The sequence below is a fragment of the Phyllopteryx taeniolatus genome, chromosome 8, assembly GCF_024500385.1.
Source record: "Phyllopteryx taeniolatus isolate TA_2022b chromosome 8, UOR_Ptae_1.2, whole genome shotgun sequence".
Classification (NCBI taxonomy): Eukaryota; Metazoa; Chordata; class Actinopteri; order Syngnathiformes; family Syngnathidae; genus Phyllopteryx; species Phyllopteryx taeniolatus.
Genome location: NC_084509.1, coordinates 18,023,453 through 18,050,305, shown reverse-complemented (window position 1 = coordinate 18,050,305; position 26,853 = coordinate 18,023,453). Strand labels below are relative to the sequence as shown.

Below are 26,853 nucleotides of genomic sequence, written 5' to 3'. Positions count from 1 at the left end.
AATCCAGAAAACGTCATACGCACAACAATATTCATCCATCCATCCATCCATTTTCTGAGCCGCTTCTCCTCACTAGGGTCGCGGGCGTGCTGGAGCCTATCCCAGCTGTCATCGGGCAGGAGGCGGGGTACACCCTGAACTGGTTGCCAGCCAATCGCAGGGCACATAGGAACAAACAACCATTTGCACTCACAGTCATGCCTACGGGCAATTTAGAGTCTCCAATTCAGGCATGTTTTTGGGATGTGGGAGGAAACCAGAGTGCCCGGAGAAAACCCACGCAGGCACGGGGAGAACATGCAAACTCCACACAGGCGGGGCCGGGGATTGAACCCGGGTCCTCAGAACTGTGAGGCTGACGCTCTAACCAGTCGGCCACCGTGCCGCCCAACAATATTCAGATGTATGAAACTCTGCGTACTCATGAATCCAAGCACATTTCTTTCGTACATTCCAATCAACGTGGAAATGTGCGCACATGTTGGAGTAGCCGACTCTTCCCTGTCCATGCCCACATTTTAATATGCAAATCATATTTAAATTAACCCTGCACCTAAGATGCCGACTGCATGATCAGAAAAAAAGGAAAATGAGCAAGTTAAGGAAGAAAAATAATTTTTCTGAACGTGAAGTTGCTCAATGAAGTGGAGGCGCGCAATAAAATCCTCTTTGGCACGCTGTCCTATGGCGTTAACAACACGCGAAAAAGGAGTGAATGGGACAGTGCGTGTGCGGCTGTGTATGCTGTGGAGTCAGAACACGCACACGCTGAACTAAAAAAGAAGTGGTCAGACATTAAGGTGGCTGTGAAGCGGAGGACAGCTGCCCACCGCCAGAGAGTGGCCAAAAAAAGGCAGAAGAACTGGCGCGGAGGGCCTCACCCCGTTCGAGGAGAGAATTGCTGCGATCATTATTCATGTCTCTGGTGTGCAGATTTATGAGAACAGTTTCCCAGCATCACCTTAAGTGTCGCCAAAGCACCAAAAGCTGCAGAAACGTGCGTACACCAGCGATGCAGTTGGCGTGTGGCACCGCACATTTTTACGGCCATGTCACTCTTGATACATCTGAACTTTGCCGTGAAATAGAACGGACGCCAAAAAAAAAGGATTTCAAAGCTCGTTTAAAGTTTGCTGAACAACATTTGGACAAGCCAGATAAATACTGGGAAAAATAGTCGGGTCGGATGAGAGCAAATTGAACTGTTTGGATGCCATACGTGCACACCACGTTTGGAGGAGAATTAGCACTGCACATAGTCCTAAAAACACCATACCAACAGTGAAGTCGGAGATGGGAACATGATGGTGTGGGGCTGTTTTTCAGCAAATGGTACTGGTAAACTTCACATTATTGAAGGAAGGATTAATGGGTAAATCTGCTGCCAACTATGAGGTTGATGAAAATGAAACGAGGGTGGACATTTCAGCAGGGTGTTAAATAATTACTTCAGCCGTTGTATATAATATTTAAACAGTGGGTACAAAAAGAATTCAGACCCCTTAAAATTTTCACTCTTTGTCATAGTTCAGCCAATTGCTAAATTCAATTAAGGTATATTTTATTCCTCCTGAATGTACACACACCACCCCATATTGACAGTAAAACACAACATTTTAGAAATGTTTGCAGATTTATTACAAAATAAAAACTGAAATATCTCATGGCAATAAGTATTCAGATCCTTTGTTATGACACTTGTTTAACTCATGTGCTGTCCATTTCTTCTGATCATACATGTGATGGTTCTACACCTTAATTGGAGTCCAGCTGTGTTTATCATATTGATTGGACTTGATTAGGAAAGGTATACCCCTGCCTATATAAGAAATTACAGCTCACAATGCATAATAGTGAGCAAATGAGAATCGTGAGGTCGAAGGAACTGCCCAAAGAGCTCAGAGACACAAATGTGGCTCGGCACAGATCTGGCCAAAGTTGAAAATAATTTCTGCTGCACCAAAGCGTCCTAAGAGTACAGTAGCCTCAATAATCCTTAAATGGAAGAAGACATTTGGGACAACCAGGACTCTTCCTCGACCTGAGCAATCTGAGGAGAAGAACCTTGGTGAGAGTGGTAAACAAGAACCCAAAGTTCACTGTGGTTGAGCTGCAGAGATGCAGTGGAGAGATGGGAGAAAGTTCTCGAAAATCAAACATCACTGCAACCCTCCACCAGTTGGGGCCTTTGGGCAGAGTGGCCCGACGGAAGCCACTCCTCAGTGCAAGACACATGAAAGCCCTCACAGAGTTTGCTAAAAAACACATGGAATCCCAGAGAAATTAAACTTGACCTTCCTGTTTCAGGTCATACTACAGCATCTCAATTGGATTTAAGTCCAATTTAAATTTGACTTCTGCTGTCTAAAACCTTGATTTCTTTTTTTCTTTATTTATTTCTTTCTTTATTTATTTTTTAGTTCAGAGGCGCTGATGCAACAGAAGAGATGACCAAGCTAGATGTGATCGGCAAGGCCCAATCTCAGAACCACAGTAGTGAAACACCACAGCAACAGGTACATGTACTGTTTTGCTAGTGTTTAAACCAAATACCCAATCTTGTAGTGTTGGTATGCATCTTGTGAAAGGATGACAACTATTGCCCATTCCCATTCTTTTCATGGGATCTTGTCTTGTTGTGACAGTTAACTTACAAGTTGTTTTGTCCTTTTTTCCTGTCTTGAAGCAACAACCAGAGTCCAAGGTCTCTGAAAATTGTGCTTGTTGTGACAATCAACCGGAGACAAATGCCAAAGACAAATGGGAGAATGAGGCAGCCAAGAGGTTTGTTGCTGTTACTTTGCTCATGAGGAACCTGTATCATTGATCGCATTTGTTTTGACTACAATTCAGTCATTTATCATTGTGTTTTCTATTCAAACGGAATATAACTCTTCCTTTATTACAGTAGCCACCTTGTGTCTGCAGCAGGCACATGTAGCCTACAGATCCGTGAGGATCACAAGGATGAAGAACTTTCTGAAGAAGGTACACATTAAATTGCTAAACATTCCCAGAATTCCAAAGTACGCCTATGACAGATAATTCTAACAGCTTCCTTGTGGGAAAAAAAAAGATTTAGACTTGTATTCTCTTTTATATTGATTTGTTATGTCATTTAAATCTATTTACTAATCAGTAGTGACACATCAGTAGTGATGTGTACATCTTTACTGTGGAAAGTGATTAAACATTTTGAGATCTTATCTAAATGATAACGCTGCTGGTGGGAATTACTTCTCCCGGGTCAAGTGTGTAAAGGCCTCTTTAAACTCCCGTGCCCACATTGCGTAACGTGACCCCTATGCGACACTGGACACGGATATGCCAAAAATTGTTGCCGCACGTAGAACGCCGCGGAGATCATGTCTCGTGATTGGTCAGTTTTAGTCACATGCTGTGATGACGTACTCAGCGTTTCCCCTTGGTTCCACAAACCACCAACACCGCCGCCTTCTTGATCGATTTTGCAATATAATTAAACGCATCATCTGGTCATCTAGGTCCATTTGTTCTAGCGGGCACTGTTCCACTGTTGCCATTGTTGTTGCTTTGTTCCTTGTTCCGTCAAGTAAAAACGGCTACCGGAATTGGCCATAAAATGCAGAGGAAACTCCATCCTGTGGTGTCCTAGCCAATACCAGCTGTAGCGACACCCCCGACTAGGAGGAGAACTGGAGCACATTTTCAAAACAGTGCGCTCAAGTATAAAGGCAAACTGTCCACGGGATAGCCGCAGTGACGTCAGCGCGGTCGGCGTGAGTATAAAGAAGCTTTAATGCTGAAGCGTAACGGGACATTACGCTGCTCAGCTAATCAGTCAAACCCTTACTCTGCACAATGGCATTTTAGGCCAGAGCATAAACTTCATCATGTGTGGAGCTATTTCAGCTCAACAAACAGCCAAGATGTAGTTTGTGATGTTTGTGGAAAAGGGGTGTGGAATACAGTGTATGAGGCATTTAAGATGAGGCGGACAGAAGTAGAGAGCACAGTGTCAGGTGCTGCTGCTGGTAGGGCAAGACAGATGTCTGTGGCTGAATCCAGGTACAGAGGGAGAACATGTGGAGCTTTAAGTGGCACTCAGCGCTGTTACTGCTGGAGTTGTTTAAATTAATACGATTATGAAATAAGTAATGAAATTAATACATGCATCAACAAATATGTGTATCACTGACATAATATCACATAGGCAAAAAATATGTATTGATGCACTTGTGCAATTACTATATCTCGGCATTTACTTCTTCCATCCATCCATCCATCCATTTCCTTTACCGCTTATCCTCACTAGGGTCGCGGGCGGGCAGGAGCCTATCCCAGCTATCTTCGGGCGAGAGGCGGTGTACACCCTGAACTGGTCGCCAGCCAATCACAGGGCACACGAAACAAACAACCATTCGCACTCACAATCACACCTACGGGCAATTTAGAGTCTCCAATCAACCTACCACGCTGTTTTTGGGATGTGGGAGGAAACCGGCGTGCCTGGAAAAAAACGCATTTACTTTATTTATTTAAATAATTACTGCCAATTTCCATTGTCGCGCAGTATTATAAAACCGCAAGGGTCTGACTGCTACCTCAATAAATTACAGATTTTTGAATAAATGATAATAATTGAATAAATGATAACAATAATGAAGTCGCTGATGGTGTAGTGGTGTACTCGCCTGACTTTGGTGCGGGCAGCGTGGGATTGGTTCCCACTCAGTGACGGTGTGAATGTGAGTGCGAATGGTTGTCCGTGTCTATTTGTGCCCTGCGACTGACTGGCGACCAGTTCAGGGTGTAGTCCGCCTTTTGCCCGAAGTCAGCTGGGATAGGCTCCAGCACCCCGCGACCCTAACCAGGATAAGCGGTGTTGAAAATGGATGGATGGATGGATGGATAATAATAATGAATGAATTACTTATTGTCTTGTATTTTTTATGAAAGCTATGATTTGACATGCCCTTTCATTTTTTTTATTTTTTTTTTAAGATCTACTTGACACATAAGGCGTATTGCATCAGTATCGCCAATACCAGCTTTAATTTTACTCCGTATCAGCTCTGAGCCGAAAGGAAGTCGTGTTACCGAACATTATTAATTAGTTGTCTATCATTTGGAATTTGCTTTATTTTCAGAGATTAAGCAGTATGCACGGGACATAGGCATAGATCCAGAGAGAGAGCCAGAGCTTATGTGGCTTGCCAAGAAGGCCATGGCTGAAAAACTGCCTCCAGGATGGTTAGAGCGGTAAGTAACTGAGGTGATTCAGGCCTCCTTTTAAATAATTTGCTGTTGACATAATCAGTAAAATGGCGGCACTGTGGTCGACTTGTTAGCACATCTGCCTCACAGTTCTGAGGACCTGGGTCCTCTGTCTGGACTTTGCATGTTCTCCCCTGTGTGGGTTTTCTCCGTTTTCTTCCCACATTCCAAAAACATGCATGGTAGGTTAATTTAAGACTAAATTATCCGTAGGTGTGAATGTGAGTGCAAATGATTGTTTGTCAATACAGTATGTGCCCTGCCATTGGCTGGCGACCAGGTCAGAGTGTACCCCGCCAAAGTCAGCTGATAGGCGGCAGAACACACCACCCTAGTGAGGATAAATGCCATCCATCCATTTGCTGAGCCGCTTCTCCTCACTAGGGTCGCGGGCGTGCTAGAGCCTATCCCAGCTATCATTGGGCAGGAGGCGGGGTACACCCTGAACTGGTTGCCAGCCAATCGCAGTGAGGATAAATGGTTCAGAAAATTGATGAATGGATGATCAGGAAAAGAATGTGATTATACTACAGTTACTTTATATTGCAAGACTGACTGACGTGAAGGACTTTCTGAAATTAAATTATATTGTCCTTGTGAGAACTTTCTGAACTATGGAAAGTTTTGAACTAAACTTATTTGATGCAGAACATATACAGTAAACTATTATAAACTCACTGTCATTCATGCTGAAAATATTTAAAGTTAAATGTTAAAATGGTTATTTAACTTGCAAAGCCCAATTTCAATGACGTTAGAGCATTGTTTAAAATGTAAATAAGAACAGAATATAATGATTTGCATATTGTTGTTAACCAATAGTCAATTGAATACACCACAAAGAGAAAATATTTTATGTTCAAACTGATGGACGTTATTTTTTTTAAATTTATTTTTGCAAATATCTTTTGAATTTGATGCCTGTAACACATTCCAAAAAAGCTGAGACAGGGGCAACAAAGACTGGGAAAGGTGAGGAATGCTCAAAAACACCTGTGTGGAATGTTCCACAGGTGAACAGGTTAATTGGAAACAGGTGAGTGTCATGATTGAATATAAAAGGAGCATCCCTGAAAGGCTCAATTGTTCACAAGCAAGGATGGGGCGAGGTTCACAGCTTTTCGAGCAAATAGTGTGTGAGCAAATAGTCCCAACAGTTTAAGAAAATTTTTTCTCAACGTACAATTGCAAGGAATTTAGGGATTTCATCATCTACTGTCCACAATATCATCAAAAGATACAGAGAATCTAAAGAAAAAGCTGCACGTAAGCGGCAGTACCTTAAACTAACATTGAAAACCTGTGATCTTCGATCCCTCAGGCGGCGCTGCATTAAAACCAGCATTATTTTGTTAAGGATATTGCCACGTAGGCTCAAGAACACTTAAGAAAACTGTTGTCTGTTAACACAGCTCATCGCTACATCTGCAAGTTAAAACTCCACTATGCGAAGTAAAAGCCATACACTGGATATAAGATGGACCTTTTTTCAACAGACGAAAGAATCAATACTGCGCTACAAAAGTACATTTGAAAGAATGTTTGTCGTAGAAGGCGTACATATACTTGGAGTCCGTCAGACTACTGCGCAAGCTTGCCAGGTCAACTGACTAATAATGAAGTTATTTTTTTAAATTACACTGGTCTCAAAAGTTTGCAGGGATATACCAGGACTCTAGCCTTTTACTGAAGAGGTTGGATATGTCAGAGCAACGTTAAGAGAGCCATGGGCAATATTTTGTATTTTTCTAGGGAAATGTTTACTGAAAACGATATGATTCAACAGGGTGACAGATGAAGGGATGAAGAGTCAATAGGAAGGAGCTCAATGAGTGTTGGATCTATCTCACCCAACACCTATAAAAATAGACACAAAAAGAATGAAGATGCTGGTTTCTTTTGCTCATGAGGAGGGCGTATCGGAGATTGTTCAGATTACAGCCTCTCATCACGCTCTAAACAATCTCTCCCGTCGCTCCTGTATTTATTTGAAATAGGGAGGTTTCTGACTTACAAGACATAACATACTAAGCTACAAGACAACACACTAAGGGGAGGGTTTCAAGGTGAAGACATGAGACCAACACCCGGCCACGTCCTTGGTCAAGGCGCCCTTCTCTCTGATGATTCCTGCTGAGTCATCTTCTTGAAGGCGAGACATCTTCCTTTCTCAAAATCGTCCATAATACTAATGCAAGCTAAGCAAATAAATGATAACTTCTACGATATATTTAACATTTCCCTCGTGTGTATCATGTATTTGCACAAATTCTCATATCATTTTACAGTCACTTCATTTCGAAGTTTAGTAAGAAAGAAGGGAAAAAGGTTCAGGAGGTTCAACAGTTTTGCATTGCATATAACAGGATTGTTAAAATATGTGAGCACATTAATTAAACAGGCGGCACGGTGGACGACTGGTTAGAGCGTCAGCCTCACAGTTATGAGGACCCGGGTTCAATCACCGGCCCCGCCTGTGTGGAATTTGCATGTTCTCCCCGTGCCTGCGTGGGTTTTCTCCGGGCACTGCGGTTTCCTCCCACATCCCAAAAACACGCATTAATTGGAGACTCTAAATTGCCCGTAGGTGTGAATGTGAGTGCGAATCGTTGTTTGTTTGTATGTGCCCTGCGATTGGCTGGCAACCAGTTCAGGGTGTACCCTGCCTCCTGCCCGATGACAGCTGGGATAGGCTCCAGCACGCCCGTGACCCTAGTGAGGAGAAGCGGCTCAGAAAATGGATGGATGGATGGATGGATGGATTAATTAAACAACATTAAAAATGAAGCACTTCATAGTGTTCACATAATAACATTATTTTCTTTAACATATTTCACACATTTCATCAGTTGCAAGTTGAAATGCATGTTGTCCACCCCAGTGGACATGTCATTAACTCCTTGCAGAATGCATAACAAAAATGAAGTTCAAACATTTTTTTTCATGCGTAAAGAATAACAAAAACACTTGGGAAAAAAAATCCTGACCTAGGTTCTCATAATTCATGCATGAAAGAGCATGCCGCTGTCCCAGCTTTTTTTTTTTTTTAATGTGTTGCAGGCATCAAATTCATAATAAGTGAATATTTGCTAAAAAAAATAAAAATATATCAGTTTTGGCATTCAATATCTTGTCTTTGTTGTGTCGTCAGATGAGTATAGTTTGAAAGGGATTTGCAAATCATTGTATAGTATTCTGTTTTTGTTTACCTTTTACACAATGTCCCAACTTCATTGGAATTGGGGTTTATTGATTGTACCTGAAAGTTGGGAAATGGTCAGACTGGTCCATGCTCACCTCTCTTCAACCCATTTGAAATTATTATCTACATCCATGTAGGGGCCAGATGTCGTGCCAGTACATCTTTATTGTCTGTACCCGTCTGTACACTTTGACCTGTATTCCTTACTGTTAATCAGTAATCATTTGTTGATAATACATTAGTGACATCTGCAACAATTTTGTAGTTAATAACAGAAAACTCAACCTACCGGTAGTTGAGCTAAGGTAATAGGGACAGTCTTAGCCAGTATTGATTTTACAATCATCAATGAAAAATCCCTGCTCATTTATATCCTCTCTTCTGACTTTAATCCTTCCAGAGAAGATGAGAGTGGGAACATTTACTTTCATAACTGCCAGTTAGACACATGCATCTGGGAAGACCCCTCAAAAATGCACTATAGTCAGCTGGTGGTTAAAGAGCGTGAGCGTATCCAGTGCATAGCTGTTGATGGGGCCTCTGTGGTGAAGAAGAACAAGAAGAAAGTAAAAGAAAAACAGGAGGAAAGGAAAAGGGCAAAGGTAGCACTCAAAGTGTATTGTTGTTAGTACACACTGAGGGTAACCAAATTACACTCCTCTCCATATGTGTTGGTATTGGTACACTGAGGTAATTCCTTTATTTTTGCTGTAGAATGAACATTTTCTGGTTTGAATCAAATGAAAAATCACATCCAGATTGGTTACACAACTTAGAAACAAATTTTTGTTTGAATCCACCAATTTTTTAAAACAGATATAAAGTATTGGCGCATGTAACTGACAGTTGTGTTTTGCTTCCCAGATGCCTCCTGTTGCATTAATTATTCAGACAGTAAATACCACTGATAGCCTACACTAAGTTTCAGATTTGCGATGAATACTACAGTATACTAGTAACCAACATTAAAACCGGGCAGCTGTATATGACTGAAAAACAAGCAATTGTGAAGCTGAGAGAAAAGCCATTGCACAAACACTGGCCATATCCAAGACAACCATTTGGAATCTGTTGAAGAAAAAACTAGTGGTACAAAGTAACAATTGTCAAACAGGTAGACCAAAGAAAACAACAGTTGATGCGCTGTAGGTGTTGCACAAAGAAAATTAGCAGAAAATTAAACCATTAATATTAGGAAGGCCAGACAGGAATGTGCCAAAAACCTAAGACATGCCTCAAAGGTTTTATGGACTGATGAAACAGTCTTTTATCAAAGTGATGGATAGTTTAAGCTCAAATAAAGAAAGGTGTCTTCATGATCCCAAACATACTATCTCATCTGTGAAGTACCATGGAGGTTATGGTTTGGGCCTGACTGGTTTCTTCTAGGACAGGCTAATTAATCTTTATTAATGTAATACAGCAAAAATAACTCCAAAGTCTACAGAAACCTTTTGTCTGAATGAAAAATCATGATTCAAATCATTTGAATTAGATTTATTTTAACAACAACTGGAGTAAGTAATTTAATGTACCCATCAGAACATACTCGCCCATGGACCATTCAGTGTTTTGTAACCAGCCAATTTTTCGCCATCAGACTCATCACTGTTTACAACTTCAACTGCACCTTCACCGTTGTCATTTGTCTCATATGGCTTAAACCGGTCATCATCATTGGTGTCAGTCCCACGTTCTGTCTCGATTTCAACGGAAATATCGCTGATTTCGTTGTTGAAGTCACTGGCACAGTCTTCTACGCGTTCGTCCATGCTTGTTTACAAGCGACGGCCACCGCTCCCTCTGGTGAAAGCATTCAACTGCTGACGTCACAACATGGCCGTCGGATTTTGAGGTGGCTTTTTGAATGCCCAGACGGTGATTTAGTTATTATCATCAGACTCGACGAAGGAATAGCCATGCGTCTCATATCATGTGAATTGTTTTTTTTGTTGTTGTTTTTTTTTATTTTTATTCGCTGAGTTTTTTAGGAAGTCATCGCATCTTCACTTTAAAGCATGCATTTTACTTGCTAAAGTGGAGACTGAAAGGAGGAACCCCAAAAGAAACTGAAAGTATGGTAAAAGTCTTCACTTTAAGTTGTGTATCTGATCCTGGGATGTTGAAAGCTGAAAAATTGATCTCCTATCTGATACTCTTCTTTTAATGTCAAAATCCAAATGTAATCAGTCTTCAGGGAAATTAAAGCAATTGGCCTTACTATTCCAATACGTTTAGAGGAGAGTGTATGTGAAACATGCTGATGGTTGTGCATCGCTGTGAGAATTATTACTTAATCTATGATGTGTAAGTCTATAGTAAACAGCAGGAAAAAAGCAAAGGGTACTGTCTTATTCTGCTTAATTTGATCTGACGCAGTACACCTTATGACTGTTGATGTCTGTCTGTCTGTCTGTGTGCGTGTAGAGGAAGAATTCATGCAGTATCCGTGCGGATTTAGCAGAAGAGATTACAAACACCATTACTGAATCACCACAGAAACCGGTACATGCACTTGAGTTCCATATGCACTCTGCTTTAGCCGTACTCGTTTTTTTTCTTTGGGTTGAACGAATATAAGCGAGGAAGGTTATTTTGTTTTATCTCCAAAAGCCGTTGGAAGAACTGCTGGATTCTCATCGTAACTTGGCAACAGATATGGAAAAAGCCAGGAAAGAAGAGGAAAAAAGTGAGAAGGCTGGGATTCCTATCAGGTCTGTTTATGGAAAGGTGTAATTGTGACAAAATTTGTGTTAATTCATGTACAAGATAAGTGTTGTTTGCTGCTGTAGATATCATGTTACTCATTTTAATACGTTTACATTCGAAGTACATTAATTAACGCTGGCTTCCTTTTCTTTAGGCGTAGTAAGCATGCAGATAAACCACCACCTCTAAAGGGTGACAAATTTGATACACAATTATCTAATGCTTCAAATTTTGAGACCGCAGTGGAAAAAAATCAAAACTGTGAAATTGTACCAGAAAAGAAGATGGGAGAGGAGGAGGAGACGTACAGGACTGAAAAAGAGCAGGGTGATCTGAAACAGAGAAATGTAGAGAGAGAAAAGAACAGCAGGAAAGTTGATATGGAGGGGAATGACAGAGAGCATTTAATTAGGGAGGGGGAGACAAAAATGCATACTCTCCAAAAGGAGACGAAGAGAGAGGAAGACGTGAAAGTGTGGCAGTTGAAATGTGAGATGGAGATGAGAATGCTTCCCCCCCAGAAAGACCTCAGCACAGAAGTACTCAAGTGTTTGACTGGAGAGAAAGAAACGCAAGGACGACTCCATGAGGAACAACTGAGGACAGACGAAGAGGTGAAGCTGTTGAATAAGGAGAGGGTATTGAGAATCTGCCGCTACCAGGAGCAGCTGAAGAGAGAGGAAGAGGAGGAGATGGAGAGATTGCGACTCGAGAAGGAGAAAAGACTCCTCTACTATGAAGAACAAAGGAGAGAGGAACAGGCAGAGGCAGAGCGCTTAATTAGGGAAAAGGAAAGAATAGAGCACTACCAGATGGAACTAAAGAAGGAGGAAGAAAAGGAGGTGGAGCGCTTAAAGAGGGAAATGGAAGTTAGAACATGTCTCTATAAGAAGCAACTAAGTAGGGAAGAACAGAAAGAGGTGCAACAATTTAAAAAGGAAAGTGAGAATAGAAGACATTTCCTGCAGGAGGAGCTGAAGAAAGAGGAGGCGGAGGAGGAAAAGCAAGTGGAGCAGTTGAAGAAGGACAAAGACCTGAGAAGACAGATTTACCTAGAAGAACTGAGGAAAGAGGAAGAGCAAGAAGTTGAACAGTTGAAGAGGGAAAAAGAAATAAGAATGTGCCTCCTGAAAAGAGAGGACGATATAGACGTGGAAGGATTCAAGAGAGAGAAAGAGATTAGAACAATTCTCCGCATGGAGGAAAGGGAGAAAGAGGAGGAGGAGGCAGATAAGTTCCAACAGGACAAGGTGACCAGATTGTATCTTTTTCAGAAAAAGATGATACAAGAGGAAGAGGAGGAGACTGAACGGTTGAAGAAAGAAAAGGAGAAGCAAATATGTTTCCACCAAGAGAAGCTAAAGAGAGAGGAAGCGGAAGAGTTGGAGCGATTGAAGGCAAAGAAAGAGGCAAGAATGTGTCAGCTCTGGGAACAGCAAAGGAGAGAGGTACAGGAAGAGGAGATGTTGAAGAGGGAGGGAACAAGAAAAAAAGCAGAGATTGAAAAAATAATGCTACTCTCACAGGAGGAGCTAAGGGGAGAGGAAGCGGTCAAGGCAGAGCAACTGATGACGGACAAGGAGAAGAGAATGGCTCTCCTTTTGGAGGAGCTGAGGCGGGAGGAAGATGACGAGATACAACGGTTGAAACAGGAGGAGTCTAGAATTCATCTCTGCCATGAAGAGCTAATTCAAGAAGAAGAGGTGAAGCGGTTGAAGACTGAGAAGGTGGCAAGAATGCAGTGTCGCCAAGAGGAGCTGAGGAGAGAGGAAGAGGCAGCGGTTGAGGAGTTGAAGAGGGAGGAGACAAAAATAAGGATTGAGATTGGCCTTTGCAAGGAGAAGTTAATGAGAGAACAAGAGGAGGAGGCAGCGCAGTTAAGAACAGAGACTGAAATAAGAATGTGCTTATCTCGGGAGGAGCTGAAAAGAGAGGAAGAGGAGGAGGTGAAGCGGTTGAAGACTGAAATTGAAATGAGAATTCAACTCCGCCGGGAGAAACTAAGGAGAGAGGAAGAGGAGGAGGTAGAGCAGTTGAAGCGGGCGATGGAGGCAAGAATGTGTGACCACCAGGAGAGGCTTAGACGAAAGGAAGGGGACGAGGTTGAGCAGTTGAATACTGAAAAGAAGGTCAAAATGGAACTATACCAAGTGAAGCTAAGAAGGGATGAAGAGGCGGAAGCAGAACAGTTGAAGACAGGGAAGGAGGCTAGAATGCGTCTATATTGGGAAGAGTTAACGCAAGTGGAAAAAAAAGAGGTGGAAGAGTTGAAGAGGAAGGAGACAAATTTGAAGTCTGACATGGAGATGAGGATACAGCTTTGCAAGGAAGGTATCAGGAAAATGGAAGAGGATGAGGTAAAGGGGTTGAAGACACAGAAGGAGATAAGAATGCGCCTTTGCCAGGAGAAGTTGAGAAGAGAGGAAGTGGTGGAGGTGAAACAAATGAAGACAGCTAGGGAGACGAGAATACGTCTCCGCAGGGAGGAGCTGAGGAGAGAGGAAGAGGAGGCCGTGAAGCAGTTGAAGGCAGAAAAGGAAATCAAAATGCATCTCAACTGGGAGGAGCTGAGACGAGTGGAAGAGGAAGACATGGAGCGCTTCAAACAAGATAAAGAGACGAGAATGCGTCTCTGCCAGGAGGAGCTAAGACGAGAAGAAAATGAGGTGGAGAAGTTGAAGGAGGAGGAGAGGAAAAAAAAGAAAGATCTTGAGATGAGATTGCGTCTTTGCCAGCAGGAGCTTAGCCGTGAGGAAGACGAGGAGGTGGAGCGTTTGAAGACCGCAAAAGAGACGAGAATTAGCCTGTGCTTGGATGAGCTGAGGCGAGAGGAAGTAGAGGAGGCAGAGCGTATAAAAAGGGATCTTGAGAGGAGAATGCATCTTCACCAGCAGGAGCTGATGAGAGAGGAAGAAGAGGAAATTGAGCATTTGAAGACAGTGAAGGAGGCAAGAGTGAAACTCTACCTAGAGGAACTAAGCAAGGAGGGAAATGAGGAGTTTGAGTGTTTGAAGAGAGAGAGAGAGATGCAACTGTCCTTCCATCGGGAAGATCTGAGGAGAGAGGAAGAAGAGGCAGTAGAGCGTCTGGAGAATAAAAAGGAGAGCAGAATACAGCGCCACCTGCAAGAGCTTAGAAGAAAAGAAGCAGAGGAGGTGCAGCAGTTTAATAAGAAGAAGATGCGATTAAAGACAGAGATGGAGAAAAGAATTTGCCTTTTCCAGGAGGGGCTTAGAAGAGAGGAAGAAGAGGTTGTAGAAAATTTGAAGAAAAAGAAGGCGATTACAATCAGCATTTACCAGGAGGAACTGAGGAGAGAAGAGGAGGAGGAAGTGGAACGTATGAAGAAGGAAAAAGAAAGTAGAATATGTCTCTGTCAAGAGGAACTGAGGAAGGACGAAGAGGAGGAGACACAGCTTTTGAAGAGAGCGAAAGAGGGAAGAATCTGTCAGCAAAAGAATGAGCTGAAGAGAGAGGAAGAGGAAGAGGACCGCTTAAAGGAGGATAAATTGAAGAAGATGCGTGTGCGGCAGGAAAAGCTGGGGAGAGAGAGAGACGAAAATGTGGAGCGGTTGAAGAATGAAAAGGAAACAAGATTGCGTCTCTGCCTGGAAAGGGAGAAGGACAAGAGAACGATGCGCCAGGAGGAAGTAATCAAAGAAGAGGATGAAGAGTCGCTAGCGAGGGAAAAGGAGAATCAGCTAAATGAAGAGGCTGAACTACTCAGGAGGGAAAAGCTAATGCATTTTTGCAAAGGGCTGAGGAGAGAGCAACAGGAAGAGGGCACTGAGCAGTTAAAGAAAGAGAAGGAGAATCCACAAAGAGAGGATGATGTGGAGCCGCTTGAGAGGGAAAACGGAACAAAATGTCTTCTCCAGGAGAAGCTGCGGCCTGTAGAGGAAGTGTTGAGGAGTGACAAGAGAACATGTCTCCGCCAGGAGAAACTGATTTCAAAGAGCAAGGGGGAGACATTGAACATGAACAGAACATGTGTACACCAGGAGGAACTGAGAGAGGAAAAGGTCTCAGAGTATTTGAAACGAGAGAAACAGAAGCCATTGCATCTCAATCAGGACAAAGTGAGCATAGAGGAAGACACTGAAAAATTAAAGGAGACAGAGAAGAGAACACGTCTTCGCCAGGAGGAGCTGATGCGAGAGGAAGAGGATGAGATAGAACGACTGAAGAAGGAAAAAGAGCAAAGAACACAGCGCCGCCAAGAGGAGCTGAGGAGACAGGAAAATGAGGAGGTGCAGAGGTTGAAAAGGGTTAAGGAAACAAGAATTATTCTCCGTCAGGAAGAGCTTAGAGGTGAGGAAGAAGAGAAGACACAACTTTTAAAACAGGAGAAGGAAAGAAGAACATGTGTCCGCCAGGAGCAACTGAAGAGAGAGGAGGAAGATGAGGTGGCGCGGTTTAGGTGGGAAAAGGAGAAGAGAACACGTCTTCTGCAGGAGAAATTGTGGATAGAGGAAGAAGAGGAGAGGTTGACCCGAGAGAAGGAGAAGCGAGCACGTTTCCGTCAGATGGAGCTGATTAGGGAGGAAGAGGAAGAGCGGTTGAAGAAGGAAAAGGAGAAGAGAACACGTCTTCGCCAGGAGGAGCTGAGCAAGGAGGAAGAGGAAGAGGCTGAAAGGTTAAAAATGGAAAAGGAGAAGAGAATGATTTCACACCAAGAGGATCTAAAGAAAGAAGAAGAGCAAGAAGCAGAAGGGTTAAAAAAGAAAAAAGAAAAAAGAATGCATCTTCTCTTGAAGGAGCTCAAGAGGGAGGAGGAGGAAGAGCGGTTACAAAAGGAGAAGGAAAAGAGGATACGTCTCTGTCTGGCTGAGCTGAGAGAGGAAGAGGAGGAGATGTTGAGATTAAAGAGGGAAAAGGAAAAGAGAATGCGGCTCTGTCAGGAGAGATTAAGAAGAGAGGAGGAGGATGAGGTAGAGAGGTTAAAAAGGAAGAAGGAGAAGAGAATGCATCTTTGGCAGGAGGAGTTGAGGAGAGAGGAAGAGGAGGAGTTGGAGCAGTTAAAGAATAAAAAAATGTCCCTCTTCAAATTGGATTTGGCATGTGAAAAAGAGGAGGAGTTGGAGAGATTAATTAACAAGAAAGGAAAGAGAATGCGTCTCTGTCAAATGGACCTGAGAGGAGAAGAAGAGGAGAAGAAACTGAAGATGGAGTACAAGGAAAGGCTGAAGTAGGTTATATATTCAAAATTCCATGTTAGACGCTGTTTTTAAGTTACTTGTTTGTGGTTGGCAGAGAATTGGGCCTACCGCAGAATCGCAACACCCCTGAGAGAGTGTGTGTGGTGTTCTTTTTCCAGTGTTTTCCAACCTTTCACCACACCTCCTAACAAAAATGCCACAAAAAGTATACATGTAAATACTGAGATTATAATCTTACTTACAAATTGACTTACTCAATGTGAAATGTGGGCCTGCTTAATTGAACACAATGCTGTACTCAGGAAGGATGTACAGGTTTGTGGTTCCCTCTCACAGCTAATGGAAGAGCATTCTACTTCTTTTCTGCCTGTTGCAATACTGTACGTCGCTGGTAGGGATGGGCATCGAGAATCGAGAACCGATTGGAACCGGGACTAACATTCCGGCTCTCCCGGAATCGTTCAAACTTAAAACTTTTGGTTCCCAGTTTCAATGCCTACAGTCCGCCGACCCCGAAGAATAAAGTGGCGAAAACCAATGAAGAAGCGGCAAAGACCAATGAGCAACGCGCACGAAGACATGCTTGTGCCCAATTGCGGCGGCAAACAAAATGGTGTCTTAACTTTGTTAAAATAAATGACCAGCCGCCTCAGTGCAAGATTATATTGTGCAAAGGAGGCTTTCACAATGTGTAGAAGTCTGACGTGCTCCCTCCCGCTCCGAGCCTCAGCCTACACCGCACGGAACTTCAGTGAAGTCAAACTGGGTGAGTGAAACAATAAAATACGTCTATGCCAACATTGAGGCATCTCACAAGTTAATTGGTTGCTTTCATTTTTGCACTGATGGTTTTTAACGTTTATTTTAGTCATCAAACAGACGTAAGAGCTGATGACAGGAAAAAAAAAGCTTAACATTGAGCTAAAACTTCACCAAAGGTCAAACTAGCAACTTTCCATCACAATAAATTGGGACAAAATTCACAAACACAAACCTTCTGCCTTATCGGTGGGTAGGTAAAGGAATCAATTCCATTCATTACTCTTTTTCTTGCCGTCTCTGTTAACTTTCGTTTTCAAAATTCCGGTGTTGTGTTAAGTTACTTTTCATGCCAAAAGGCTGAGTTCCGGTGCGTACCCTTCAAAATACAAAGATACAAGCTTAAAACAAGTCAAGTTAAACCTTGCACATATAAACCATTTGACGTGGTAAAACAGTCCCAAATAACTATTTTAACAATGCTATATTTAACTTTTCACTGAAACATTAATTCATGAATATTAAGTCAATTAGGTTAGTTCCACACACATTGCCTTTTAGTTCACAGGTTTGATATTGATACTGGTTGTAAAGAACCCAAGTCAAATGTTCATTCTAGTTTATGCTGCGGGCTGTTAAGAAAATGGATGTTCATAATTTGGACACCCTTTATTTAAACCATACAAATTTTTTTTGGGACCCAGCCCCCTAAAATAATCGGAATTGAAAATCGTTTGGAACCAGAATGGAAACGAGGAACCAGAGTTGTTCATATTCAAACGATGCCCACCCCTAGTCACTGATAGATAGATAATAGGTGCCACAAAGATAGGATAATGTTAAACAGAAGATACATGTGGAGACTACAATACATTACGGTTACCAAAACAAATTAAGTATCTGATCAATATCCAATCCGTACACCTCCCGAGGGCTTTGCGGCAGTGTCTCCTGGCCAAGAGGCGAGAAGAGGAGGCATTGTTGATGTCTGACCCGAAGGAGGAATTAACAGAAACAGTCCAGAAAGAGAGAGAAGAAGAGCAACTTAAGATCAGGTCAGACACACAAATGCAACAGTTAAAAAAAGCTTTAAATGCAGATTTAGTTTGGAAAAAAAATAACTGTGTGTGTGTGTGTGTGTGTGCGCGCGTGCATACAGGCAGGACCGTGAAGCCGTTCTCAGGGCACTTTGCAGCACACTGGAAGAAAGGTCAGTAGAACATACAGGCAGAAGGCTCAAAGGCAGCAAAACAATATGTGACCTTGATACAGTATATTAATGGTCTTTAACAGGTATTAAGACAAGACCTCCATGTGCTACCACAATGGATGAAATAGAAAAATGCCATTTTATGCCGAGTAGCTGCTTTTTAGGGGCTCAAAACAATTTGGACAATGGTAAACATAACCATACAGTCCCCTCCGAAAGTATTGGACCTGCAAGGTCAATTCCTTTGTTTTTGTTATATACTGCAGACATTTGGGTTTCACATCATATGAAGATAATATGTGACAAAAGTTCAGAATTCCATCTTTTATTTCATGGTATTTACATATACGTGTTAAACAACTCAGGACAGAGCACCTTTTGTTTGAACCCAACCACTTCTCAAGTAAGCAAAAGTATTGGAACATGTGACTGATGGGTGTTTCTAGTTGCTCAGTTGTTGCATTTTAGATGGATTGCTTAAACATTAGATAGTGCTTGTTTTTGGCTTTGGGTTTCACCTGTAAAAACTGCATTTGCTATTAAGCAAAATAAAGACCAGAGAGCTGTCTATGGGAGAAAAGCAAACCATTTTGAAGCTCAGAGGGAAAGTCAATCAGAGCTATTGCACAAACATAGGGCATAGCCGATACAACAATTTGGAATGTCCTGCAAAAGAACAACTACCGGTGTACTCAGCAACAGAGATTGAACAGGTTGGCCAAGGATATCAAGAGCAGTTGATGACAGAAACATTGTGAGAGCTGTGAAGAAACACCCAAAGACACCAAACAGTCAGGGACATAACTGCCAACCTCCACAGGGCAGGGGTGAAGGTATCACAAGCCACTGTTGGAAGAAGACTTTGAGAGAAGAAATATACAGGCCATACCACAAGATGCAAGGCACTCATCAGCAAAAAGAATTGGAAGGCAAGATTGGATTTTGTAAAGAAGTACAGGAATTAATCACAAACATTTTGGAACTACGTTTTATGGACGAAGGGGCCAAGATTAACCTCTACCCAAGTGATGGAAAGGCCAAAGTATGGGGAAAGAAAGGAGCTGCTTATGATCCAAAACACACAAGCTCATCTGTGAAGCATGGTGGAGGTAATGTCATGGCTTGGGGTTGCATGGCTGCCTCTGGAACGGACTCACTAGTCTTTATTGATGATGTAACTCAAGATGCTAGCAGCAGAATGAATTCTGAAATCTACAAAACCATTTTGTCTGGCAATTTACAGAAAAATGCATCCAAACTAATAGGGAGAAGCTTCATCATGCCACAAGACAATGACTCAAAACATACTGCCTACACAACAAAGGACTTCATCAGGGGGAAAAAGTGGAAGGTCTTAGACTGGCCTAGTCAATCACCAGACCTTAACACAATAGAGAATGCATTGTACCTGCAGAAGAGGATACTGAAGGGAGAAACCCCCAGAAACAAACAAAATGAAAAAGGCTGAAGTAAAGGCCTGGAAAAGCATTTTAAATGAAAAATGTAACATGGGTTGCAGGCTTGATGCAGTTATTGCAAGGGTTATGCCACCAAATATTAAATGTTATTCACTTTAAGTTAATTTAATAATGTCTGTTCCAATACTTTTGCTCACCTGATAAGTGGGTGGCTTCAAACAAAAGGTGCTCTGTCCTAAGTTGTTTAACACATCTAGATGTAAATACCATGAAATAAAAGCCGGAATTCTGAATTTTTGTCTCGTATTCATCTTTTGATCTGAAACACAAATGAATGAAAAGAGCGTGTGAAAAAAGGCTTGATCATCTTTATTAGGAGCGTATACATTGACAATTGTGTGACGTTTGTAAATGTTGTAGCATGTATAATTATGTATCAACCTTCTGGATCTGCTACTGTACTATTTATTGTAAAAAGTAGTCTTTTATGAACTAGTATTGAGGCTCCTCGTCTACTGTTATAAAAGGCCGAGATAGCCTGAGTGAAATTGGTCAGTGAGGCATTTTTCTTCTGACTCAATAAGGTGTGTTTCTTGTAATAGGAAGTCTGTTTTAAAGTTGGTGATGTCATTAATCCATAGTCTTAATTCTCTTTGCCTGCGATCGAATGCAATTGACATTCCGTGACACAAAAGTTAAGTGTCACATAATGGGTGTGCGTGTAGTAATTTTAAATAGATACTACCACTATGTATTCTTCGTTGTTGTTTTTGCGACAGTTTTCGGGAAGTTTTTGGTATTGTGTTGACAAATGTTATTTAGAGAGGTTGATAAGAGATGCTGTATTTAAGTACAGCAAAACCAGGGCACATAGAAGGGTAGCGGACAAACACCGAACATAGAAAACAAACATTAGTGACAAGGGGATAATATGGTGTGTGGTGGTTGTTTGCAGTGCGCAAGAAGAGTTGTGTGTTTAGTGTGTGTGGAAACAAGCAGAGCAGGAAACAATTCGCATAGGAGTGAGAATTCATGCTGGTGGCATGCGTGATTCCGTTTGTTTGTTTGTTTGTCTAAGCAAAAGTGGAAAGAATGAAACAAAATACAATACGTTTTTGACAATTAATGACAACAGATCCGAAGAAGCACTTTTCTAGAAGAGCCAGAGCGCGACGTTGGCATCACGAAACAGTTGACCGTCGACATATAGCTTGTCGACAACTAGCCACGCTCGTTTGCCTTTCTCACGGTGATTCTTCATCATCGGGTACAAGATTTTACACCTCTGATGCAAGAAGCGCCGCCATGTTTTTCGTCTTCGGAAATCATGCAATCTCTCGCATTGTTACAGCATAGGCACGGGGAGAACATGCAAACTCCACACAGGCGGGGCCGGGATTTGAACCCCAGTCCTCAGGACTGTGAGGCAGACTCGCCCCTCCCTGGAAACCTGTATTGTATTATATTGTTGTTATAATATACTGTATGTATTCCTGCTTGCTCTTGACCAGGAAATTCCCCAACAATGTTTTGACTTAACAATATACCCTCTTAATCACAACCAGTCACTGGTGTAATTTGAATGACCGACAAATAAGAATTACCAATGATTGCACAAAGAGCGTTTGAAAAGTAAACAGAGAAGTCATGAAATTTGTGTTTTGTAGTGTGTATTTAAATTGCGTAAGTAATGTTTATGTTATGGGTGAGGTTTGATGTATTTTAAATTTTTTTGTAGGTATCAAAATGTGGACCTGTCTGCTCAGCCCACTCAAAGGAGACCGTACCTTGAGCATCTGAAGGCAGAATCAGAAGAGGAGCTGCAGCAGGAGAACAGCAGACATCAGGACGACGTTGTGAAAAACGTGAATTTATTCCAACCTGAGGTAGTGTTTTACCATCCATCCATCCATCCATCCATCCATCCATTTTCTACAGCACCAGTCCTCATTGCTGGAGCTTATCCTGATCAGAGCACGATGTGTATTTGTTCTAGCACTTGAAAATGATAGAGTAGAAGGCAAAGGTTGGACACACTCGTTTAAGCTATTAATGAGAAGGGGTGAAACCTTTGACTGCAACTCTACATTCTTTGAATTTGAAACTGGGGGTGGGCGGTTGTATGTAACCTCTGCCTCCCCAACTGTACCTTCTGCCATCCCAGGTAAAACCTTCTAGAACCACCACTGCCATTGTTCTTGTTTTTTTCCACCCCAAGTACCCTAGATCCAATCAATCAAGATCTCAGCCGCGGTGAACCACTAATTGATTTTCTAACTCATGTCGTCATCCGCTGAGGTTGGAAAAATTCAAATGCCTATTTTGACATAGTAAGAAGTACAAAGTACAGAACTGTTTTCAAATCTATGGAATAAAAGTAAAAGTCTTCAAAACGTAACACTTACCGGTAAGTACCCAAAATATCGACCCGGATACTGTAACGATTTATACTTGGGTACTTCCCACCGCAGAGGTTAAATGATGCACAACATCCATGTCACATTTGCTGATCATGTGTCTCAGCAGCTAGAAGACATTAAACTCAACGATCTGACCGATTCATTCTTCTGCGGGACTCTTGAGCTGATGGGACAGGTAATGTGTTTTTTATTAATTAAAACTTATTAATACTAATGAATGACATGATTCATTATTGTATGTCATCTTGTTCTATTAGGCCACCCCGCAGACATGGCCCAAGTAGCAGCATCAGAACACCTACACGTTGCGACCAAAAGTTCAGAAGTACCACACCATGTCCTGCGATTCTCAGTAGATTGCTTTTAATGCGTGCTTGCTGGTATAACTGTCTCTGTACTCAACCCTGCATAGGAACTTTCAATGGTAGGAAAATAATTTTGTCACTTTTTCTTTCATGCAACTGTGTGCATCTTATGTACATATGGATAATGCCCATGCATACATTTTCTATAGCACTGCTCATTCGGGTCATGGGTCAGCTGGAGTGTAACCCAGCTGACTTTGGGCGAGACGTGGTGTACACCCTGGACTGGTCTGCAACCAATTGCAGATGGATGATAGCTTTTAAAATTGCATATTGAACAAAGGCAAAATCGGGATCTGTTACTGTATGTTTAAGGCAGCTTAAATTGGAACATGTTCAGATACGTCTATCAGATCTCATTAGCGCAGACAATTTAGAATGCTAAATGTATTTTGTTGATCCTTAATAATTGCCGAGTGCTTGCTTATTGCAGGGTTCAGTTGTTTATTGTGTGAGTGCGGTTCTAAACCTGCTCCATTAGTAAAGTGCCCTGAGATAACTTCTGTTGTGAATTGGCACAATATAAAATTTCATGTTTCATAATTTCAATGATTTTTGCAGTCATTTTATCACCGCAAATGTCTTTGGTGCGTGTTGCATTCACTTAACTTTTACTCAATCGAGTTGTGCCATCAAAGACAGACACACCTTTAAAGCAGTGTAGTGTGCAATTCAGTTCAGTCAAATTATTACATGTAACCAGTGATGTAATTTAGCTTTCAATTAATGGAAAATTGCTGACTTCACAATGACAACTTGTTTTGGCAACTTTTATAGCACAAAAACAGAATTACGAACAGTTGAAGGAAGTCAAATGGGATGCAGTAATGACCACATTTGTTTTTTTTATTTATTAGAGGATATAAAGTCTACACACTCCTTTTCAAAATGACAGGTTTTTGTGATGTAAAAAAAGAGAATTTTCTCCACCATTAATAGGACCTATAACCTGCCAACCTGAATGAAAAAAAAATGAAACCCTTTAAAGGTTGGAAAAAAAAAAAAAAAAGTACAATGACCTTGTTGCATTAACTTCAAATTACTGGTAATATTTATTAGTTTGTCTTCTTGAAGTCAGCCCCAAGTGTCAACATTTTCAAGTCCAGGCTAAAAACTATTTTTTTCTCATGCTTAAGATGGAGCATTTATAGAGCATTTCCATTTTTAATGATCTTTCTTGCACTGTAAGTTTTTAGAAATATTAGTCTGTTTTTATATGCTTGTAAGCGGTTTATTTTTCTGTACTTTGAATGTGTTTTCTCTGTTTTGAAATGCTTTTAATCATGCAAAGCACCTTGTGAATGAAATGCACTATATAAATAAATTTGCCTTGCCTTTTGGGGTAGGAGTCACCAGTGTGTCACATCTTGATGTAGCAAATGGCAATATTTTCCCACTCTTGGCAAAAATGCTCCAAATGTGTCAGCTATGAGGGCATCTCTTGAGCACAACCCTCTTCAGGATCAGGCCACATATGTGGGATCGGATTCAGGTCTGGACTCTTGCTAGGCCATTCCAAAACCTTTAGCATCTTCTAGTGAAGCCAATCTTTTGTTGATTTGGATGTGTGCTTGGTTAAGACCTTCTTCCACTTTAGCTTTGTAGCAGAAGCCCGTAGGTTGTGCCAACACTGACTGGTGTTTGGAATTGGTAGTTGTCATAATTTCCTCCCTAAGGCCCCAGTTCCAGCTGAAGAAAAACAGACCCAAAAGCAGGTTGCTGCCACCACTATGCTACACTGTAGATACTGGATGGTGATGAGCAGTGTTGTTTGCGCCAAACTATTTAAAATCATGGCCAAAAAAATACAACCTTGGTTTCATCAGGCTACAACATATTTTTTCATGTTTGGGAGATTTCAAGTGTGTTTTTGCAAAATGTAGCCCGGGTTGGATGTTTTTCTTTGTAAGATAAGGCTTCTGTCGTGGCACCCTAGCCCATAGCCCAGGCATATGACGTAGACAGGAGATTGTTTCATGTACAAACAGTCACCAGAAATTACTGCAGCTCATTCAATGTTACTGTCAGCCTCACTCACTAGTTTTCTAGTCTTTACGTGCTGAATGTCATTTGACGCGAGTTTGAATGTGCAGCCACATCTCAACTTGTGAAGGACTCCACAACCACATTATTTCTGTTCCTTATTTTTTTACTTCCCTAAAACTTTTCTCTCAGTTGAGTTGTACAGGTCAGGTCACATTAATGGGAAATGGGAATGGTGGGAAGATTTTGAAATGTTTTATCTTGGACCAATTTTACAAAGTTACAAAAACCTGGCATTTGAACAGGGTTGTGTTGTCTTTTTATATCCACTGTATATAGAAACTAACAAACAACCAGAGGGGTAGCTGTGAATCTGACGAGGGAACCTTGATTCAGTAACTGCTGATTGGCGCATCTGACATTACTCAAAAAAAAAAACCCTGTGTGTCAGATCTGATAATCATGGCAAAATAGTTGGGTTGGCTTGCGTCGTTGTGACTCACACAATCTCTGCCATTGCGGTTTGTCAAAACAGATTTGACCAATACCCATACAGCGTATAAACATTCATTTTCAGTCAAACTGTTTCAATACATTATCAACAATAATCATATGGATGCGGATTGGCATTTTAGCTAAGTAGCCTATGTTATCTTCAATGTAGACAGTAAACAAGTATAACAGTAATACTGATAGCAAAAATGGTCAGCATCAGTCAACTGCTGATTGGAGGGAGGGGTGACCGACATTACCCCGCCCTGAGCAGCTGATTGGGCCGTGCACATTGACGCCTTGCAAGGCTACTGGCTCTGCTTTAGGAGATGCTCAGACCAAAAAGGACAATAAGGCAAATGACGAGAGCGCGTTTCAGATCTGTTCAATCTAGAACACGTAAATCTTGTCTCTCTGGACGGTGTCAAGGTCGTCATCCATGGTGAGCAGAACCTGAAGTTTGAATTGGAGAGATGAGTTGGTACCAGTGCATTTTCTCTGTTGGTACGCTGGAAGACCAACAAAACCACGGTACTTGCCAAGAAGGATCCGAACATGGCGATGGAAGAGAGGAAGTGCCAAATGTCGTGATCATCGAAGAACGAAAGCAGGATGCAGTCTCGGTTGTGCTCACGTGATTCTGCTGGTGTTTTCTGTATCAAAACAAATGTGACGCGGCATTAGGAAGAGCCAAAGGTTTGTGTGTGGTGGCGTATGGAAAGCCGTTTGAGCATTTATTCCATTTCCTTGATACCCAACGTGTACCAGTACGCTTTTTGTCCTCACCAATATGAATTCAGCACACATTTTTCCACTAGTGGCACTTCACTCCAAATACGACCTGAAGCTGGATATCCTTGATAAATGGTCAAAAAAACTGTAGCAAAACTACATATTATATACACGTATACTTTCCCAGCTGTACCACGTTTCAAAACCGGGTCGATCTCGCTTCTTCGCATCGTCTGTTAGTACCTCCTCGTCCGGGTTCTCAGTCGTGTATGCTCTATCTAGCTCTAGGGTCTCGTGCTGCCTCTTTGGCGTCCTCGTATGTTTTCACGCAGTCCTCCCAGTGGCTTCTCATTTTGGCGAGTGGGGGCTGAAGTCGAATTCCTTCTTGTTTCAATCTTCTTTTTAATACTTGCATCGACTTCGGTCGCATAATCATGATCTTGTTTCCTATTGTTACAGTTTTCATTTCTTTGCCCCCATACCTTTTGTAAGATCACGCCTTCGGTGTCAAATTGTAGAAAGTTGGCGACAATAGATTTTGGAGTCGCCTCTGGGCCAGCTTTCTTCGTCAGTGCTCGAAGGCAGCGCTCTATATGTAGCTGCGTACTTTCCGGTAGTTCGAGTGCAGTTTTGAGCAGCCAAGCGACTTGCGACTTGTTTTTCCTCTTCTGGTTTCTTGACATTTTATTAATTTTTAGCCTTCTGGCTATCGAGTTGCGATCATCAAACCACTTTTCTCAACAAGCTTGGGGGAACTGGCCAACCGCGCGTCCACTCACTCCGCCATCTTGCCCTCCCCGAGTCATATAATTCTTAAGTAACTAGTCATTCTACCATTGCGCTCAATTGGCTTTGGAGGACTACATCTTAAACTTGAGTCATATAATTCTTAACTAGTTATTCTACCACTGAGCTCAATTGGCTTACTAGTGAGAAAAAGAGCATACTAGTACATGGACGTTAAGCTGGATATCAAGGACGTGTAATAAATGCTCAAACGGCTTTGAACAGTAAGTGCGTATAACCGACCTGCCAGGTGCTGAGACCCTGGAAGAAGAAATAGAGCGCAAAGCCCCACACCACAGCCGTGAAAAGAATACACACCATGGCCAGACACTGGATTGCCTCACCACTGCGGAGCTATAACA

The 26,853-nt window shown here is 41.9% G+C and overlaps 2 protein-coding genes across 12 annotated transcripts in view; one reads left to right on the top strand and one right to left on the bottom strand.

Annotated features, from left to right (window-relative positions):
* Positions 1-23,895, top strand: part of LOC133482718 (trichohyalin-like) — a 40,193-nt gene extending 16,298 nt beyond the window's left edge. For 3 of the 6 annotated variants that reach the window (XM_061783134.1, XM_061783138.1, XM_061783139.1), the window contains 13 exons: positions 2,421-2,516; positions 2,687-2,784; positions 2,909-2,988; positions 5,130-5,241; positions 8,859-9,060; positions 10,886-10,963; positions 11,072-11,172; positions 11,322-16,355; positions 18,018-18,140; positions 18,245-18,295; positions 21,452-21,599; positions 22,237-22,308; positions 22,391-23,895. In XM_061783134.1, the coding sequence (XP_061639118.1) occupies positions 2,421-2,516; positions 2,687-2,784; positions 2,909-2,988; positions 5,130-5,241; positions 8,859-9,060; positions 10,886-10,963; positions 11,072-11,172; positions 11,322-16,355; positions 18,018-18,140; positions 18,245-18,295; positions 21,452-21,599; positions 22,237-22,308; positions 22,391-22,417 (6,222 nt within the window). In that variant the 3' untranslated portion in view covers positions 22,418-23,895. The remainder of the gene's footprint in view (positions 1-2,420; positions 2,517-2,686; positions 2,785-2,908; positions 2,989-5,129; positions 5,242-8,858; positions 9,061-10,885; positions 10,964-11,071; positions 11,173-11,321; positions 16,356-18,017; positions 18,141-18,244; positions 18,296-21,451; positions 21,600-22,236; positions 22,309-22,390) is intronic. The other 3 variants (XR_009789886.1, XM_061783136.1, XM_061783135.1) reach the window with 3 other exon arrangements.
* The window catches only part of sidt2 (SID1 transmembrane family, member 2), a 37,049-nt gene continuing 33,450 nt past the window's right edge, over positions 23,255-26,853 (bottom strand). For all 6 annotated transcript variants that reach the window (XM_061783147.1, XM_061783148.1, XM_061783143.1 and 3 more), the window contains 3 exons: positions 26,735-26,845; positions 25,513-25,626; positions 23,255-25,426 (listed from right to left, as the gene is read on the bottom strand). In XM_061783147.1, the coding sequence (XP_061639131.1) occupies positions 25,364-25,426; positions 25,513-25,626; positions 26,735-26,845 (288 nt within the window). In that variant the 3' untranslated portion in view covers positions 23,255-25,363. The remainder of the gene's footprint in view (positions 25,427-25,512; positions 25,627-26,734; positions 26,846-26,853) is intronic.